Source organism: Pleurodeles waltl, chromosome 6, assembly GCF_031143425.1.
Source record: "Pleurodeles waltl isolate 20211129_DDA chromosome 6, aPleWal1.hap1.20221129, whole genome shotgun sequence".
In the NCBI taxonomy this organism is placed as follows: domain Eukaryota; kingdom Metazoa; phylum Chordata; class Amphibia; order Caudata; family Salamandridae; genus Pleurodeles; species Pleurodeles waltl.
In genome coordinates, this window is record NC_090445.1 from 1,136,251,049 (window position 1) to 1,136,272,270 (window position 21,222).

At 43.3% G+C, this 21,222-nt stretch overlaps 1 protein-coding gene across 2 annotated transcripts in view; it reads right to left on the reverse strand.

Moving 5' to 3' along the window:
- The window catches only part of PSD (pleckstrin and Sec7 domain containing), an 841,983-nt gene that overhangs the window by 335,109 nt on the left and 485,652 nt on the right, over window positions 1–21,222 (reverse strand). For both annotated transcript variants that reach the window (XM_069240342.1, XM_069240341.1), the window contains one exon: window positions 10,194–10,252. In XM_069240342.1, the coding sequence (XP_069096443.1) occupies window positions 10,194–10,252 (59 nt within the window). The remainder of the gene's footprint in view (window positions 1–10,193; window positions 10,253–21,222) is intronic.

Below are 21,222 nucleotides of genomic sequence, written 5' to 3' on the forward strand. Positions count from 1 at the left end.
CCTTAAAAGTGAGCAATGGAAGGATACAAATCAGACAGTGGGAAGGATGGTGAAGAGCCTACTGGCGGGGGGTGGGGCAACCCAAGATGAGAAAAGTAAGCCCTCAAATAAGGAACAAGCAAATGAGTGTGACAATAAATCAAGCCAACAGTAAGTAATGGTGGGCTGTAAGCCCACTATAAGTTCTTAGTAAGCCCACCGGACAGCTTGCACTGTTGATAGGAAAGACGAGTAGTTCCCTGAATGCAAGCAGGGGAAGGATACAAGTCATCAATCAAAAAACAGTAAAAAGGAAAACCTATATCGGCATGATAAACAAAGAATAGTGAGGAAAGACATCTAATTGGAAGCAGGGAAATAAGACAGACAAGAAAGCCATCCAACCGAGAGGTGTAGACCCAATGCCCATTATGTGTATATATTTTAATGCATTAGTTAAAATACCTCTTGGATAATATAGAATATGCCTTCGATAATAAACAACAGACCTTCAATATCAGATAGTGAAAACTGTCTCGAAGTGAGACCTACAAATACAATTAGAAATTGGGTGTCTTATCCCCTTTCCAATCTTTCTAAACAGCACTAGATCTCTGATTCTGGTGTTTATTCTCAGAACCATAGCTTCCGTCTGCATTGTACATTGATGGGTCCACAAAATTATTTCTTGTTGAAAAACATACAGTGCTTTTTTAAAGACCAGTCCATGGAAGGCCACTAAACACTAACCATGCCAAACTAACACCACCTTCCGACTCCCAGGAAAGAGCCCGGTGCACACAGCAGCAAACTATGGGGGTCATTATGGTCCTGGCGGTGAATGTTAATGTGACCGTAGTACCGCCAAGAGGCTGGCGTTCATACTGCCACATTATGAGAATAGCAGGTTGGCTGCAGCCAACCGGCCACTTCTCCACTCATACCGCCATGGCGGTATCAGCTGCTGGGCCGGAGATGTCAATCTCCAGCCCGGCAGCTGGCACAGTACCGTCCGCGGCATTATGAGCCTGCCTACCACCATGGTTTTTGTGGCGTTAGCAAAGCCACAAAAACCATGGTGTAGGTCCTACCGATGACAGGCAATTCCTTCCCTGTCACCGGTAGGTGGCTCCCCCACTCCTGCCAATACACAACAGACACCCCCCACCCCCTCCATCCAAAGCCACCCCACCCCCATACACACTAACCCCCCAACCCTGACATTCAAATACATCCCCCACCCCGATCCAAAGACCCACCCCCACCCTTGATCCAAACACACACACCCCCTCGGATCCTCTCATTCACCCCCCACCCCATACATGCAAACACTCGCAGACACGCACCACACATACACCCAATCATTCATACTGGCATACACTCATTCATACATGCATACTTCCAGACATGTTCGCACACATTCTTACACACAATCACAATGACATGCAGACACGCACTCACTTCACCATTCTAACACATATTCACTCACATGCATACAACCAAGCAAACAACACAACACACCAACACACACAGGCGCATTCACACACGCACGCACACACTCAGACACAAAAACACACAACACCCCCCACCCTCCCAGTCGGAAGCCTGACTTACCTTGGTTGAGGAGGTCTTCCGTCAGGGAGGGGGCACTGCTACCGCCAGCAGCACCCCACCAGCAGAACACCGCCAGGCTTTATTACTTGTCATAATACAGCTGGTGACGTTCTACTGGCGTGGCGGTGCTGGTGGTAGCAGCACCACCTTACCACTGTCCGCCACCATGAACACTGCCGGATTTCCGTCCTTCTTGTGGCGGAAGTCTGGCAGTGCTTATAATTTGCCGGACGGATAGTAGCCGCAGTGGTGGTATTTCGGTGGCTGTCATCTCGGCGGTAGGGTTTTTTTACCGCCAGTATCAAAATGACCACCTATATGTCCTTCCCATAAAGCCACTATATATGTAAAGAGTGGTTACACAAGTGTCAGAAATCGAATATAGCATATGTGACTAAGTTTGACAGATCAAATCTTGTTTGCTGTTTTTTAAGCTTGTAAAAGCTGACACTTTCAGATTAATTGCAATCCCTGTAAGCACGAACAATAGCAGAGATCAAAAGCTGTTACTGTATAGATATGTGGTCTTAGCACATAAAGGATCAGATTACTACCTTGCGGATGGAATTACTCTGTACCAAATGTGACAGCTATCCCGTCCGCCATATTACAGGTCCCATAGGATATAATAGAACATGTAATGCAGTGGGCGGGATATCCATCACATTTGGGACAGAGAAATCCCCTCCGCCAAGGTCATAATCAGACCCTAGGTATCCATATTAAAACATCAATTGCAATTATTTTAGCCATGGTGATACCATGGTCTATGTTGGTCTAGTTGGATATAAATGCTATTAAAGACCACATTTCCCCTTGCACCGGATCTCTGGTGGGAGACCGAGGTATCCATTAGCTGCTCTGACATACAGCAGATGTTGCAATTTGAGTTTCAGCATTAACAACTGCAGTAAGTGCCAACGCTGCTAGCCTTGGCATTATTTATGTAAGTGCACTCCACAGCAATCTTGCAAGATGCACAGGAAACAAAAGCCTATGATGAAATGGGGTCTGCACGTACCATGCAAATGTAGGTTGAAGCAAAGGATGATAGTCCAAAAGTGATATAAGTTATAAAACTGAATATCGTTGCAAACAGAGGGCACAATTAAGAAAGCACCACAAATGAGGGAAAAATCCAGAGAATCTTTCTTTAGTTAGTTTTACAACATAATAAAACATTTTATTTATTAATGATAAAACTCAGAGGTGGCATATTTACAACTGCGAGATAATACATCCAAAATATCACAGAACATTTCAAGGAATAATTTGCAACACAAAAGCAAACGAAAAACCAACAAACAAAAAAACAGCAATTAAGGCCTTAATAGTGGGGGTTGAGGTTGCTACTGACCCTAAGAGAATGGGAAGATGGTATGGACTGGAGCTTGGGGGCTGCGATATTGGTGTATCAAGTGAGGGGCTCTCCCGTAAATTTGACAAAATATAAGGCCTATGAATGGCTGCAAGAGATGTGCTATGAAGAGGGTACAGGAGAGGCTGAGTTGCAAAACAAAGAAGGGTGACAGGCTCCAAAAGAGATCGGAGGGTTGGGAATACACCATCTAATACTCTGGCAGGACGAGATTAGTCCTGGCCCTTTGATATACCTGTGTAAAAATATTGTTGTTCAGAGATTTTCATTTTTGATTTGTGTTTTGGTATCAAGTAATTTAGCTTGGGTAGACATTGCTAATCCGGGCCGATTTTTTTCTGGATGACATTTAAAAAAATGGCGGATGTGTTGCAGAGATGATGGAATATTTCATGAACCATGAGACCTATATGCTTCATTTTGGTATCGAAACATAGTTTTTGGGGTCAAGTAGTCATATAGAGACAGAAAATAACTCCTCAGAGCAGCCCTTCTGCCATTTTCTAAAATGGAGGCTTTTTAATGATGTGTTTTAGCCAACGTATTGACAATTTATTTTTATATTGTTTTTGTTTCAGGTTTTCTGTTGATTCAAATTCGCAAACATGAGCAAAGCAGGTGGTGGTAGAGGATCTTCACTCCCCTGACAGAGTGTTGCTAACTACAAAATCTGGGGACTCCTTCAACAAAGAAAAATGTGTCATATGCCAAACTAATCTGAAAAAAAGCTAACATCAACTCCTGATGGACAGAAGAGAGTTGGAGATGCTGCGAAATATTGGAAGACAAAGTTCACTAAAGATTGAAGCTGATATGTGAAGAGGATCACATTTTTATCATTGTAACAACGAGTGCTACAAGTTGTACGCAATGGATAAAAGCCTGGACAAAAAAACAGTAGAAACCAGTGAATCACAACAAGAATCCCAGTCTTCTGAGAAAGCGACAACAACCAAATCCAGTGCCCATCCACTTAGAAGATCAATGGCTACTCTTCCTCCACCTCTAACAACTGATCAGAAAGCAGAGGATCTTCAATGTCTTCTCTGTGGTTTAGCCAGAACAAGGGCCAAAAGGATTGAGGAAAGAACAAAGTACAGAGTGTGTGAGTCTAAAATGGCAAAATGTTTTTATCTGCAGCTAGTTTCTTCTGAGATGAAGTTTTCAGCCGAGAAGCTGATCTAAACATCGAAGTGAATGTATTTGTAGTGGATATGTATACCCACACAAACTGTATGCGTGCATACATCGGAAAATATGGATGTACAATGAGCTCCAAGCAGCAAAATAACAGCCAGCCTTCAGTCAAGTTTTCACTTTTTGAAAAAGCAAATTAAGTTTTAAAGCCACTCTTGGGTTTGGCTATGGGTTCACACTCAGTGAGACTAGAGCAATAATGGTCAATGAGAATGTACGATGACAGAATTAGTTTTTGTCAGTCTAACAAAAAGAATGAGCCACCTATGGTGTTCTCAGCTGATTTGACTCCTGAAGTTCTTGCTGCCAAAATAAGATCACAAGATGCAGTAGAATCAGTAGGAATCATTTAAGGAAACATCCTGAAAGATTTAGATTTTGGACTTAACGACAAATTTTGTGAGGCCCGAGAGCTCTACAAATCATGGGAGTCAACAAGAATGCCTGATGTTGTCTCAACATTTAAAAAAAAAAAACAGATGATGGATCAAATGCTGAACAATGCAGACATCCACCCCCAGTCACAAAGATCTGGGTTTAATCCATTGTTATTTTGCTCACCATGCCTCCCCAGTGTGGACCCAGCCATATGCAAACCAGTCTTGACCCTGTTCCCCGTGGAAACAGTCCACCCTGTGCTGCCAAGCCAGGTACTCCCTGGACCAGAAACAAACATCCTAGGACCGGTTTCAGGGTATCTCCTAGTGGCGCCATAGGTTTTAGGAGGGAGGGGTCGGGCGGGAAGCACACTCATTCTTTCACACACACACACATGCACGCACATCCATTAACAACACTCATCAACATTCAAACATGCATTCACGCACCAAACATTCATTTCAAAAGATCACACACACACTTACCTTCAGCCTCGGAGGTCCCATGAGGGTTGGGACTGCTGCCAGCAGTCCCAACTTCGTCACAGAGTGGGATGGGGTCAGTGAGACTGCTGACCCCACCCCACTCTGTGACGAGGTGTCACGGATTGATACTCAGCCTGGGCGCTTCAGGGCTTAAACCTGAAGTGCCCAGGTCGAAGTCAATGGGTGATGCTTCCCTCGTCACCCAGGGGAGGGCCTCGAGGCACCTTGGCTGAGCAGAGGAGGTCACGCCCACAGGAGCTGTGACCTTTTCAGCCCAGCAAAGCTCAGCTCAGACAGCCAGGAGTCTGCACAAATCGTGCATGTCTGATTCTGGCTGCCTGACCTGAACATGAAGAGTGTCTGTCAGACTGACCTTTGTTCAGCCTGACCGGCACTCTTCATGAGGGTCAAAAGGTATGTGTGTGTGTGGGGGGGGGGGGTCGTGGCTCCTTAGTCCTAAAGGACGGGCTGCGCCTGGTATCACCCTTCATCAGCTAGGCACGCTTGAAACCAGTGGTGCAGTGAGCAGGGGACACAAATCTGGGAATACCCTTACCACTTGGGGCGACAAATGCAAAAAGAACAGATGATGGACGGAATGCTGAACAGTGCAAACATTCACCCCCAGTCACAAAGATCTAGGTTTAATACACTTTTTTTTGCTCACCACGCACCTGAGTTTGGACCCAGCCATATGCAAATCAGTCTTGACCCTATTCCCCATGGGAACAGTCCAGCCCGAACTGCCAAGCCAGGTCCTCCGTGGACCGGAAACAAGCATAGGACCTTTTTCAGGGTATCACTCTTCATCAGCTAGGCTAGCTTGAATCTGGTGGCGCATTTTTTAAAATCATTGTTTAATATCAGCAAAGTAAAACTGTTAGAAACTTAAGTTCTTGAGTTTGTAACAGAAGTCAACAACAATGATGTTAGGTTTGAAGATATAAGCGAAGACGTTGAAGACAATCACATGAACCGACAGGCTTATGCTGTGCAAATGTACTGTCTTTTCCAAATCATGTTTTATGAATTACATCACGGCAAAAAGAAAACACAGCTACACATGATGACTGCCCATGCAAGCTATGACAGTGCAAAAGTAGAGAGCTAATCACTTCAATGAATAGGACTGGTGTATCAACAAGGTATAATGACATAGTACGAGCAGAAGCTTGTTAGCAGCTCATGCTGTAAAATCTTGTTAATCCGGCAGCACAACTCTTCCAAGTCACTTTTCCAGGAAAAGATTTACAATTGCTCCTCTTGATAATTTTGAATTTTAATACAGCTCTTTTTTGTCTGAAACATCCAGCACACCTGATGCTGCCACAGTGCCTTTTCAACACTGTCCCAATTAAGTAGCTGCTGGAAAACAAACTGTGTCAGCTGTAGGCATAAACAAAAACAAAGCTGCAAATTTATAACCCAACTTGCCAACATTTGCAAAATTACTATAAGCCATCAACACGTCCAAGGCTACCAGAAAGTTTCAAAGTGGCTAAGGACAGCGATCTTCTTCTACCTGATGCTGCGGTCCGCAGGGCTGATTTAACTGAATTTATCATATTGCTTATTCGGTGAGGACTGAAGGATGATGAAAAGCCAGTTCCTCTGACTTCCCAGAATACCGCACGACTGAAAAAGGTTGGGCTTTTACCAGTTATACCATCTCTAGTCACAAACTATGCAACAGTATACACCGCTCTAAACAATTTCCAAAATGTGTGTGCTCAGCTTGAAGACCAGCCTATTCTAATACTTTGCTGCGATGAAGGTGTTTTCCCTATTTTAGCTGACATTATTATGAGCAGTCTAGTACAATTTGATGATCTTTATCCAGAGATGGGCATTTTCCACATGACAATAGTTGCGCTGCAGTATGCAGGAAATTATCTCAGTGGATGAGGCATAGAGGATGCACTTATTGAGGCTAAAATCTCTGGAAGCAAAACTGTCCAATCATTATTGAGCAGAACTCATTATGTTCTTTCGTAACAAGGTATGCTCATCATATCTGAGGCTATAGAAACATTGCGTTGGAATGCTTTCTGGAACAAGAATGACATATTAGTTTTTGCATATCCTATCTCAGAAGTGAACAAGGCACAGGGTGCACTTCACTCAAAAGGCAATACTACGCCAGGCAATGTTCAATATACTTAGTTCAAAATCAGAAAACCTGAAAAACAGGTTTGGAGAGCAGTGGGGGCTGGGAATTTTAGGAAGGGGGCGGGGCTCACATGCACACTCACACTTATTCATTCACACGTGCACATGCACACATCCATTCACAACACTCATTATCAAATATTCAAACATACAAGCACGCACCAAACATTTATTTAAAAAAAACACACACACATTTACCTTCAGCTCTGCCTCAGAGGTCCCAGGAGTGTTGGGACTGCTGCCTTCCCTCATTGGCTAACCGAAGGTCAGCCAATGAGGGAAGGCAGCAGTCCCAACTCGTCATAGAGTGGGATGGGGTCGGTGAGACTGCTGACCCCATTCCACTGTGTGACAATGTGTCACTGATTGATACTCGGTCCTGGGCGCTTCAGGGCTTAAAACTGAAGCGCCCAGGTCCGGAGCAATCGGTGACGTTCCCCTCGTCATGAGGGGGAGTGCCTCAAGGCACTTTTGCTAGGCTGAAGAGGTCACACCCCCAGGGCTATGACTTCTTCAGCCCACCAAAGTTAAGCTCAGGTAGCCGGGAGCCTGCGCAAATAGCACAAGTCTAACTCCTGGCTGCCTGACCTGTAAATGAAGAGTGTCTGCCAGGCTGACCTTTGCTCAGCCTGACAGACACTGTTCTTGAGGGGCAGAAGGTGGGGGGCGTTGCCCTTCAGCCTCACAGGACCGGCTGCAGCTGTCGTAGAGCTTGTTAAAGATTGTGAAGAAAAATCAGAACTTTTCAAGTACTGAGAACGTTTTACACATGATAGCTCTAGTGAAAAACCTGGTAAATGCTGATCAGGAAGCTGATTGGGAGATGCATGTGAAGACTGTGGAGTCACTGATTACTGTGTTTCACTAATTTGATTGCATAAACTACGTGAGATATGGGTCCTGGTATTAGGAAAGAGAGAAGCAGGTACAGGTGGAAAAAACATACCTCTGCAGAAACCTCATCTTAAGACATTTTGTGGTGAACGACAAAGAGGGAAGGTTCAATGCTGTGGCTCCAGATACGAAACTGAAACTATGCAGAGATCACAGAAAAGCTCCAAGGAAATTGCTGGTAAGACTTGTAAAAGTGAATATGTTGCTCAGTGGCAGATAGTTTACCATGAAGTCTTTTTTATTTGCAATGTTTTCAGTGAGATGACAAATTCAAAATTAATGGACCATAGGGACCATAAATGGAATGATTGTCAATGAGGAGTTGTTGCCTGCAGAGATATTCAAAAGGTACGGGCCATATTGTTCAAGAACTTATCAGCAAATTGTAAGAAGCTGACCTTCAAGTTATGCCATATGTTGAGTGGGCTGTTCGATATGGTTCCAATCGAGTCATTGTACTGTTAAATGACACAGATGTTATTATTGTGTTACTTAGATTTGTTGCAATGTTCATAAGTCAAAGATTGTCAGAGTTATGGATACATTATGGAACAGGCAAGAAAAGACACTTAATCCGGCTTAATATTCTGCACAAGAAACTTGACCCAGAGATGCCCAGTGTTCTTATCAAGGCACATATTCTTACAGGTGATGATACTATGAGCAAAATTGGAACAAAGCTTGGAGCTTTAACTGCTGAACTTGTGAAGTTTCTAAAAGAATTTGATGAGACAGAAGAAGAATGTGACTTTAAGGACAGAGAAAAATACCTTGTGCATGTGTGGAAAACGAGTTCTGATTGTCACACATTTGACAATCTTCGGTACAGTGAGTTCAAGAGATCAATCCCACTAAGTGACCTCCCACCAACATCATATTCTGTGCATGGACACATTAAAGGAGCATTCTACTTGATCACAAGATGTGTAAATGTTGTGGATCACGCATGTGTAGAGAAAGAAACGTGCAAATTTGGTTGGGAAGATATTGATGGTGTGCTAAAATCTATGAAATTTCTAAAGCCTCTACCCACAGAACCTACACATACATGTACTTGCAAAACCTGTGCTACAAAAAAATGACCCTGTCGATATGCTCTTCTAAAATGTTCAACATTCTGCAAATGTACCATGAGCGAATGCGGAAACAAATAAATAGTGAACTATGAAAATCTGTCTAAAACAGGAGTGATAAACATTATTTTCATATTCAGATCATAAACATTGTTTGGTGTATACATAAAACATCATTATTATTTGTTTGTTACTAGATATGTCTCTTCTTCCTCTATTATAGCCACCATATTAGAATATGATAGAAGGGTTGCTCCGAGGAGTTATTTTCTGTCTCTATAAGATTACTTGACCACTAAAACCTAAGTTATGACACCAACACAGAGTATGTAGGTCTCATTGTTTCCTTACTATTACATCATCACTGCAACACATCCGCCATTTTTAAAAATGTCATCCACAAAAATTCGTCCCGGATCAGCAATGTCTACCTAAGCTAAATTATTTCTCTAATGATCCAAAAACGCAAATCAAAAATGAATATCTCTGGACAACAATTTTTTCATGGCAGTATATCAGGGAGCCAGGGTTTGAAGCAGTCCAGCCTGGAACTAATATGGGGGATTGGTTATTATTAAACAGATGCTCAAATACATTCCTCTTAGAGTTGAGATGGGTTTGTTGTGTTGTTTATCCATGTACGAAACGTAATAAAAAATATTTTACAAAAAAAAATCAAAAGGCCTGAAGCAGATTTTCTAAATCAATGCCTTGTATAGAAGACATATTGGAAAGAAGATTTTTTTTTTATATTAACTACTATTCACCATGAGGATTTTTATTTCCATCAGAATACTAAGAACTCTGTAACAAAATAATCATATTTGCGGGCTGTGAATGGGAGGTTTCACTAATAAATTCAAGACATGAAGGCAAGTCTGACTGGTTCGCAAGTCTCCCCTGTCTAGCCCAGTATAACAGGTATAACATAAAGTAATTTCACATAATTAATGGTGTGTATACACCAACTGCGAATTTAAGGTCAAACAAAGTTAAAGCAATATTTGTGTATTCAATGCTACTTACATGGCCGTGAAGATCTGTGTTCAACAGCATCAGTGCACATGTCAGCGTATGGACACCATCTGAAGGAAAGACACAAGGTCACGGGTGAAAGACCATTTCTCTGAAATCAGGGAGTCAATTACTAAATCATGTACCCTAGGAAGCAATGTTCTCTTCCCCTTCCAGCCACATAATACTTGAGCAGATTACAAACCCCGGAGAGCAGTAAAAATATAATAAATGAAAGCAGGAGGGGCTGCAATGTAACGGCTTCAGGCTGAATGTTCTCAAACTGGTAACTCTGATGACAAATCCAAACAAGGAACAGAGAGGCTATATTAAGACTGTGACTGGTGAGGTGAAAGAACTAGGAGAAGTAAAAGTCTCTTTCTGTCTGCTACCGACCCCCCAACGGATTCTTCATTGTGTCCTGTATTTATAAAGTCAAACATGTTCTCTTCTCCCTCAGTTGTGGCTGGATCTCTGTTATTGTCTCTTTTCTCAGGTTTTATTCAAATGCAGTTTGTCAATAGGCCCCATAACGTTTAGAATGCTCTGTTTGACTCATCATGCTGTCTGAAATTGTGGCCCTTACTTATTGGCTGCTAGGTTTGTTTCTTTGCTTCTTCATTCTTTGAATGATCAAAAATTGCTGGTATTCAAACTGAACCATACCACAGTTGGTAGCACATAGTTTGTGGTCAAAATCACCGAGCCTTTGACATTCTTTGCCAAAATACCCCAAGCATAAAAGTAACTATTTGAAATATTGTAAAGCCATTAAGATTTGACTGATCACTTTTTTGTTTTTCAAGTCTGTGCCTATTTCCAGACATCCAATGCATAGAAACTCAATGTGACATCACCTACAAGCTTTTGGGTAATTGCACCACACACAAAAACAATTATATAACGTAATCTTTGTTCACGTTTTTCCTCTGTTACAGCTGGCTTGAAATAGCACAAAGATGTCAACAGAACAAGAAAAGGGTTCTTAAAAAATGCAAACACGTTATAAGCTAAAACGGTCCCCCCTGGATAAGCAAGTCTCTGTGTGCCAAAATGTCTCAACCATGAAGGCGCCAGCAACCATTACTAACCATTTATCTAAACACCTCTGTTGAAGTTCAGCATATGCTCGACAGGATGTTTAGAATGGGTATTGTCATAGAGGGAGTGATGTTTAATACTTGTATTACAAGAAAGGTACATTTACCTTTTCTGTGTCATGACCTACCTTCTTCCCAGTTGGAGAACCTGTGTCTCCAGTCAAACTACAATGAGAGGGATAGGCAGTGAATTCCTAAATAATCTTCAAGCTAGATATCCTGTATTACTTCCTGTTCAAGAGCTGGATCCAGTGAATAATGCTTCAATAGTGAAAGTCGACTATTAGAAGGCACCCACAAGAATATGTGTGGAATAACATATATGGTATCAATAATGTGGCTGAAATGGGACAGGATGCCTCACTCAATCCTACAAAAAATGGCCCTCATTCAAAGTTTTGCAGACATGGTGCTCGCCACAGTCTAAATGAGGGTCAAAGTCCCCACTTTGAGGCCTGATCCACAAAACTGACAGTCCATCAAATCTATGTAGGGTCTGGTGGACAGTTGTTTCGGCTACCCTGATGAGTTAGAGCTTTTGGACTAAGGGTCTCATCACAAGCTTGGTGGTCCATGGACTGCCATGATGGCGGTCTGTCCGCCGAAACCTTGACGGTCGGACTGCCAGATTACAAGTTTGGCAGTCGGACTGCCAGAAGACCGAAAACAGACTGCCGGCACTGCCATAGTAAGTGCGGCAGGGACAGCGGCGGCCAATGTTGGAGATCCCGGCATTGGGACCGCCATGGCCATTACAACCTGCTTGACTGCCAAGCTTTCAATGGCAATCCTGCCGTCATGGAAAGCTTGATGGTCATGTAGGTAAGGGGTCAAAAAATGGAGGGCCCCATGGAGGGTAAGGTGGGGCCTCCTCAAAAATTTGGGGTTTGTGGGCGCACTGTGTCCCATGCACGATGTGGTGCATGGGCATAGTTTGCCTGTCGTTCTGACAGGTAGGGAAGCATGGGCGTAGCACCAATTATATTGGCCCCTGCCTTCCCCCGCCAGACCCAACAGCCCTGTGGAGAACTTTTAATCCGGCGGTCTGGAGACCGTCGGCCTGGTGCCATTGGAAAGACTGCCACCATGGTGGTCCAACCGCCAAACTCGTAATGAGGCCCTAAGTGTCTCAGCCCATCTGCCCTATTTTGATCTGCTGGTTTGACTTTTTTTTCTGTTCAGGATTGCCAGTGAAAGTCTGCTGGTCCAGAAGAGAAAAATTTAAAAAAACATACCCCAACACCCTGGGTGAAGATTCCCAGGGTCATTTTGTTTGTTTGTTTTTATTTTACAAAAATAAATTGCTGTATTAGGGAGTGGCCGTGGCTCCCCTCCATCAAGCAGACAGTGTAATCCAAATATGTCAGGAATAATCCACCAGGGCTTCTGAGGTTATTAGCTCTGCCCCCTGGTGGATGGCAGGCCGCCTGCCAACCCTGCATGAAAACCTCTGTCAAGTGGGCAGACTCTACACACAAATCAAAATGGCTGGTTGGTTAAATAATGGATGTGTGAATATGGGACATATATTTGTATGTTACAAGTAGAAAACATGTGAAGAGACAAGGAAATAGTTTAGTATGAAAGCAGGACATTTCCTGTCATATGCTAGATTACCAAAAGCAATTTGCGATATGTGGATTTTTTTTTCTGGCAGGCCCTCAGAATCGAGTTGATTGACAGAACTGGTAGCGCTGAGCAGAGGGGCTGCCATCTATCTGCTACATACAAAGCTCTAATTGTGGTACACAACTCCTTGATGCTGAATGGGAAAAATGACAGGACTGCACTATACGATTATCAATTAATGCACGATTTAACCCTTTGCACCATGTGTACTTATATCTGTTATTCAAGAGCTTTGTTTGGGAAATGCCTTAGCTGCCAAACTCATAACATTGACTTACTTCACATGACATGGACATACTCAGTAGTGCAGTATTTTGGGACATGAGTATTAGACGTTGTTCTTTAAAAGCACAACAATAAACCATAGAAACTTGAACCATTGACCAAGCATTTGGCAATTATTTGTAAAATCTTGCTTCTAGAATGATTTCTACAACATGCTCATGTTCCTAAAAAAGGAAGTACTTGAAGAAAACATGAGGTTTCTTGCTTGTCAATTATAAAAAGCAGGTGCAGTGCAGGAGGCCATTTTTGTTAGCTATGTGCAATCTTAGGCCTTGAACCTTTGTGGAATTGAGGGAAATAATTAGTTATTTTGCAATGGACTTTCTCACAAAACATTTGACTGTAAAATAGTGCTTTCGGTTAGATAAAATTAGTATGTGCCTGAAAATTTGACCTCGTACAAATGTGTAACCAGGGTGTGCCCTTTAGGAGAGGTTTTTCGCTTACAATTAAGGCCTTGAAACTGAGATAAGGGACCAGCAGAGGCCCCTTGAGATGTCTTTTGCCGTAAATTACTCTACTGATAAACTTACCTTTCTATTAAAGTATAACTCTTTCTTTAAAATATAGGTCCTGCAGTTGCACGTAGATGATGAATAAGCACTTGTAATGCAAACCGATGACGGTTTATACCAATAAAAGGTGCATCCTAACTAAAGAAGAGTGAAGCACACCCACAGTCCGTTACTGTGTGTGGCCAATGCGAAAAAGGTGCCTTTGCTGTGGTAGGATGAGCTCTGATACCTTACGGGTGTTCCTTTTTGGTGAGGATTTAAGAAAGTAGCCAATTTTAACACAACGTACAATCCACTGAGCCAGGGTACTTTTATGGATTGTTTTGCCCTTCTTCTTGCCTACATATCTGGCAAAAAGTTTGTCATTAGATCAGTAATCTTTGGTCCTGTCGACAGAGTAGATGACTGGCCTACGAGCGTCCAGCCTTTGCTACCTCTCCTCCCCCTCCTGTCTTAGTTGGACACTCGCTCCTAGGCGAGACTGCTGGTTTAGGGATGACAGCCTTTTTGTTTGTAGGCGACTAAGCCAGTCCTACAATAAGTCACAACTGTCTGCCTAACCCACCTGGCTCACCAGCAGTACCTCACCAAAAACCCAAACATTAAAAGGTGATTTCTGGCAGCCTTACGCATGGACTCTAGCTTGCGACATCTCAGGGGAGTCATAGTGGAACAGAAGTTACCCTTTTCTCACATTAGTAATAAGTCTCAGTCACACACAGACAATGAAGGAAAGTTTTCAATATATTTAGTGAAAAGACTGCAATCTATGGTAAAATGCATTATCTGTAATGATTTGAAAAACATACAATAAAATAAGCATGATTATGAAGATGTGAGTCATGAATACAAAGTCTCCCACCATCTTGCAGCAAACATGAAAATCCCTAGCAAGGAGAACCTAATCTCTAACCTAATGAGAGCTACGTGTGATAAACCTAATCTGCCAGTACCATGTCCATGAGAAGCGCACCCCAACCCTTGTTACCTTAGAATGAGGTCTCTAGGAGAGACTCCATGGTGACACAAAGGCTGATTTCTGCAGCAAAGTGATGTGCAGCATAGATGGCGTAGATGGTATCTGGTAGGAATCCCTCTAATAGCCTTGTCTGTGTGAGAGTATTTATACAGATCATGTAGGACCGCTGATGCAGGTATGTTCCGAAACAACTGATAAGGGGCAGACTTGTGGCACCAACTATGTAAACAATCCCCAACAAAACAAGTGTACATGATGTTCCTGTCACACGTAAGTGAGAAAGGGCCATGATGTGAATACCTATGTACATCACTTGATTATGAAGATGATAGTGACGCCTTCACAGAGTGGCACTGATAATGCAAATCAAATGCGAACTAAAAACAATAGCAGCTATCTTAAAAGAAATAATAAAATAAATGGACTAAGACAGAGCAAGCTCTGAAGGTAAAAAGTCACTAGGTGATGGGGTCACAGGCCTGCAAGCCAATAGGCTAAGCTAATCTCCTGAGTACCAATAAAAGTCTATATGGATTCACTACACCCTCCCCCATTGCCAGATCATGGCACAGCTGGGCTGGTGGTAGTAGCTCCATCACTCCGCTTAGATGAGAAAGCACAACCACTGCGTATTAGAAACAACAGCAGCAATATCCCGCCAATCAATGCCAAAGTCACAGGAAAGCTGCCAAACACACTTTGAAAGAGTGAATGGATAGCTGATGGAATGACTCCTAAGACAGTTTGGAAGATGGAAAGGAATACATACCCAACAGCCTTAAAGAAATGTACAATCCCAGTAGTGCTTGAGGCATTGAATATTCTGAAGACCAGCTCTCCAAAGTGCTTGGGGAAGTTAGTATTTAATAGGGATTGTATCGCGGTTGATGATCTTGCTATCTGGAGAGCATACGTCTCTCTGGTTAATATCAACAGCAGTTGTTTTGGACCAGTAGCACTCTTAGTTTGCTAAGTTTGTCATAAATTACATTAGTAGTATCCATGTGAGGCCACATTTCTGCTACTCTCATCTCTTGTGTGGGGGGAATAGAACATGTCCACAAGTTACAATTTGAGAGACTGAAATTGTGTAGGCAATTCTTGGTCTCTTTCTGCAGCAGCTGTGATCACTCAGGACCACATAACTTCCATTTGAAAGTACGTGAAATGCTGGACGAATCAAAGGGACGGGAGAACCCTTTAGAAAGCATGCCAAGTTTGCGACCCCCGCACTGCAAAAACCGGAGTAGTCTCACATTCACTTCCACTCAGAAATACCTCTGTTTTGCCGTTCAGACATTTGAACTTCAAAGGCAACTCAAACTCTCATTTCATATAGCTATTTCCTAGCCGCTTGTATCTGCCCCCAGCAAATTGTTTCAAACATTTTGTGAAACGAAAGGTGGAAATTGGCAGTTATATAACGCCATGTACGAGCCATACTGCTGAAGGACTTTCTGCTACTGTGAAAGGCAGCTTTTCTAACTTTTCTATGTTAAGCATGGTGTAACTCGTTTCTTTTTTAGCCATTATTTGTTGCTCCCTGGACAAATTAAAAGCAGCAAACCAGTCACTACTTTTAATGTACTTGTTTGCTGCTTTTAATTTGTTTGAGCTTTCTCAAATGGGACGCAGCCATGTTTCAGAATCTTCAATGTTCAACCCAACTGCATGATGGAACGCAGCTGACTTTGCCCATGTTGTTAAAGGGATATGTCATTCTGAATGATATCTATCACAGATGACACTATGTTATCAAGAATGCATATTCTGTTGGACAGAGCATTCATGCCATTATTATTATCAAAAATAGTTAAAGCAATTTCCATATTTTCCTTATCTATCTGCCTTAAATGTGCTGCTACTTCAATTTGAGAAAGCTTCTATATTTCATTGTATATGGCATACAGGAATCGTTTAGAGAGTGGCTTCCTTGAACCTAGTAAGAAATCTTACAAGTCTACTTCCTCTGATAAGAGACTCAGGGGGTTATTCTAACTTTGGAGGAGGTGTTAATCCGTCCCAAAAGTGACGGAAAAGTGATGGATTTACCACCAGCCGTATTACGAGTCCATTATATCCTATGGAACTCGTAATACGGCTGGTGGTATATCCGTCACTTTACCGTCACTTTTGGGACGGATTAACACTCCTCCAAAGTTAGAATAACCCCCTAAGTTGTTGTTTAAATGCTGCTAAGGTGTTAGTATGTAACCATTTTTTACACAGTTTACCCACACTGTATGAGGTAACTATACCAGAGTGTTGACCTGAGACATAGCAAGGGTCGGGTCAGCTACTCTCGAAACCCCCTGAGGAATTCACAAAACGCACCTGACACCCAGGACTTGAAAGTGTGGAATTAAAGGTACCATTTTGAACCCAAGCATTTAGTTCTTCCTCAATGACATTTAGGAATGATTGCCAATCTGTGAATTTGGCTGGTGTGGAGATACTGGGCGCACTCATTTCCTTTATTTTTGCTAATCCTAGGCAGGATGTTTCCGGAATTGTGTCATTTAAAAATATCATTTGAACAGCAATAAGGCACGCTCTCAACAAAGCTTTCCTACCCTGAATTTGCCTATCTTATGTTCCTCTGCATTTGTTGTATCATGCCCAGAAAAGTATGCAAATTTGTCTGTATATGTTTCAAGCTCTCCACAGGTGGAGTAGAACAGTGCTCCTACTGTGTGTATTTACATACTGATCTATGTCTAGTTACTCGGTGCAGATAGTAATGTCACCAATGGTTATAACAGAACATTTCCCCATAATTCGCTGTGTTCATATACACATCATCACTTTCAAATACAGTGTAATCCGACAGCTCAGCAAGGACAGAATCAACTGTTTTAACAGAACATTCATCAGAAACAACAGGTGGAACTGCATTAGACATTGAAATTTTGAAAACATAAGGAATTTGGATAACCTCAGTAACACCGTAAATATTAAAAGGAACTTTATCCCAAACAATCCCATCTGAAATTGGTACCGCTGAAATGTTCACAACGGACAAGTCTCTTCAGACCTTAAAGGCCTCATTACAACATTGGCGGGCGGCTACTGCCGCCCGCCAAGTTGTAACCGCCGTGCGGCCGCCAATGCGGGCGCACTCCCGCGGTGCCCATTTGGACATCCCCGCTGGGCCGGCGGGCGGAAACCAAGTTTTCCGCCCGCCGGCCCAGCGGGGATGTGGGCCGCAACATGTGAGCCGGCTCCAAATGGAGCCGGCGGTGTTGCGGCCGTGCGACGGGTGCAGTTGCACCCGTAGCGCTTTTCACTGTCTGCACAGCAGACAGTGAAAAGCCGCATGGGGCCCTGTCAGGGGACCCCTGCACTGCCCATGCCAGTGCAGGGGCCCCCAGGGGCCCCACGACTCCACGTACCGCCAGCCTTTTCCTGGCGGTTCAGACCGCCAGAAAAAGGCTGGCGGTCGGGGACTCTTAATCCCCTGGCGGATTACATCCGCAGGGGCCATTGTGGCGGTAAACCGCCGGCCCCGGTGATGCGACCGCAGCGCGGTCAAAATACGCCGGGAGGCACAGCCAGCCTGTTGGCGGTGCTCCCGTCGTTTTGGCCCTGCGGTTGTAATACCGCCAGGGTCATAATGACCACCTAGGTGAGGAAAGATATGGTGTTATAACTTCATCCACTGGTTCGACAGAAGAGCATTTAGGAAGATAATGACCATTCATCAAGAAAAAGAAAACAGTAAAAAAAACAATCTATAACAGAAAGGCAGGCAATGTCAGAAATATCCACAGATAATACCATGGATCAACCAAATAGTTATTTTTAAGCCATATGTACAGCTTACATGTCTTTAAACTGTTTCAGATGCAAATGTAAATGAAGTTGTTGAGAAGTCAACTTGGTTGATGAAGTAACCAGAGGCAACCTCTGCGAAAACAGGAGCTGGTGCATTACTGGTGGATGGATCTACTTCCTGTGGAGGTTTGTAGTAGATGGTGTTGTAGTGTAGCCATTTTTAATATAGCTTCATGCACGTTAGTTTAACATACTAGGCCGCTGTGCACTTTGCCCTAGATACATTTTATTCAGCCTCGCACTGTTATTTTACAATAACCAGTTTTACGGTCTTGTTTTAATTTCCTTCTATCACACCGTTTAGCTTAGTTCAGCACTGTGTTCTCAAACATTGCATTCTTGATCGCCCTGTGCTTCAGTCAAGGCTACAGTCTGGTACATTGCCGGTAAACGTGTTAGAAGTTTAGTCTCTAGTATTCGTAGAAAATACACATCCTTACGTAGGGACATTTTCTTAGAACATCTGCGTGTTAGTTATAAAACACTTCGTAGTCCTAGTACACGTTAGAGGGAGATTCCGACCAGGAACCCACAACTAGATGCTGACTGCCCTGTTGCCTTTGGGAGAGATGAGGCACTGCTAGTTACCCAGAGCAAAACTCGGATTTAGAGTGACAAGGGTCCTTCACCGTGGGTCAGACCTAGTCCCCTACACTGCGAACGATCTTGCCGCTCAAAATCCAGTAGTCTCATTAGGATAATGAGAGCCTATGCAACAGTGTTGTCAATTTGCATTGAACTGCAGTAGAAAACAACCACATCTTGGACAGTTCTTGTCAGTGAAGTGGTAACAGGAATCAGCAGAAACTCATTTTCTGCCCTCCCCATGCTTGAGGAGGCATTTGTAGCATTGCTGTACATGTTGGTGTTCAGAAGTTTTGTGGTTTATTCTTTGAAGAGGTATATGCTGTTGGGTAGTGAGAGGGAACAGGGGACTACCCTAGGGACCCCTGGGTCTACCCTGCAGGATAGGCCACATGATGCAATTTGATGTTGTCTATTGAGATGAACAGTTTTGGTGTCTTGTATTCCCAGGACTGGAACTGGTGCTTTGTAGGATGGGCCGAATTCCTTCTTCATACCAATCTTTTAACAAACCAGATCTCCAACCTTAGGAGTCCATCCTGTAGAAGTTGTTGGTAAATCCCTTTTCCTAAAGGGGCAGCACTTGCAGATGAATAATCAGCACAAAATTGCTGAAGCTCCTGTAAAACAGTGACAGATCATTTATGTCAAAAGGTGTGTCTGCTGTAACCACACCAGGGCCATCTAGATCTGGGACAAACATAGGTTTCCCAAAGAGGACCTCGTAAGGAGTGCGTCCTCCCAAGGACTGTCCTGGCAGATTATTCAGAGCTCTCTGGACCCCATATAGGTGATGAAGCCAACTGTGGCCAGAGCCTAATACTCTAGCTGTTAAGGACTGCTTCAGGTCATGATTCCTTCTCTCCACAACATTATCACTTTCAGGATGATATGGGGAAGAGTAATAGAGTTCAACAACCATTGTCCTCATGGTGTTCATGAGTTCCCTACAGGCAAAAGCAGGTCCCTGGTCTGAGTGGAATGCTACAATCGCATACGTACTGATAAAGACCAGCAAATCTTATATAACAGTTTGAGCGTCAGCCAACCACTGCGGTCATACCCACAGGAATCTAGAACAAGAATCAACAGTGACTAAGATGTATTTGTATGCACCATCAGGTTGTAGGGGGTCAGAATGGTCCAGGTACCCACATTGTAATGGCCTATTGGACACTAAGAGGGATGTCTGTGGCAGGTGTTTGATTTTTGAGACCTTTATTTGCTGACAAATGTCGCAGCAAAGGACATTTTGCTTGGTCTGTTTGTATGGACCAAGCCACCAGAAGCATTTCTGTAAGAGTGATACTGTGGCCGCGACACCAGCATGAGCAGATGTGGCACCCTCATGCGCTGCTTTGATGAGATCTAATCTGTGGCCTTTGTTGGGGATCTCTTGATCTCCCACACCAGGAATTGCCACAAAGGCAACATTCTGTGCACTGATATGGTAGGAATAATGTGTAGGGTATGCTTTTGGAAGAAGCTTGCCTTCAGCTGGAGCTTTCATGGTAGCCTAAATTTCATTATCAAGTCTTGTGTGAGAACGAGTCACTGCAGCAACAGAAGCAGCAGCTACTGCGGATTCGGCTGCTTCGTCAGCCAAGGTGTTTCCAATAACATGTACTCCTACACGTTGATGGCCCAGTGTATATACTACATGAGCATGTGGTAGCTTAACCTTAAGATCAACCACCCTCCCCCACAGACGTCTGTGTTTTATGATGTTCCCCTTTGAGTCTCTGAACCTGTTCAACCGCCAATGATTGAGACAATCATTGTAGGACTGGACACAATAGTACATATCACAAACAATCAATGTGAGCTGTTCTGGACTGTATGTTCCAGTGCCAAGATAAGAGCTTTAAGCTCAGCTAACTGAGCTGTGCAGTCCCCCAGGGTCTGCGTGTAGGTATTCTGAGGGTGGAATATACGATCCTTCATCAATCCGCTCACAGCTGCGCAAGTGGCTGAGTATTGATATTTTGTACCTACAGCTGGTTGTGCTGAAGCATAAGTGTAAATGACAGTATGATATCTATTAAGTGGCAAGATGTCAAGAAGGTGCGGAGTACTCATGTTCATACTGGAGAAATTCTTGTGTTTGATGTTTT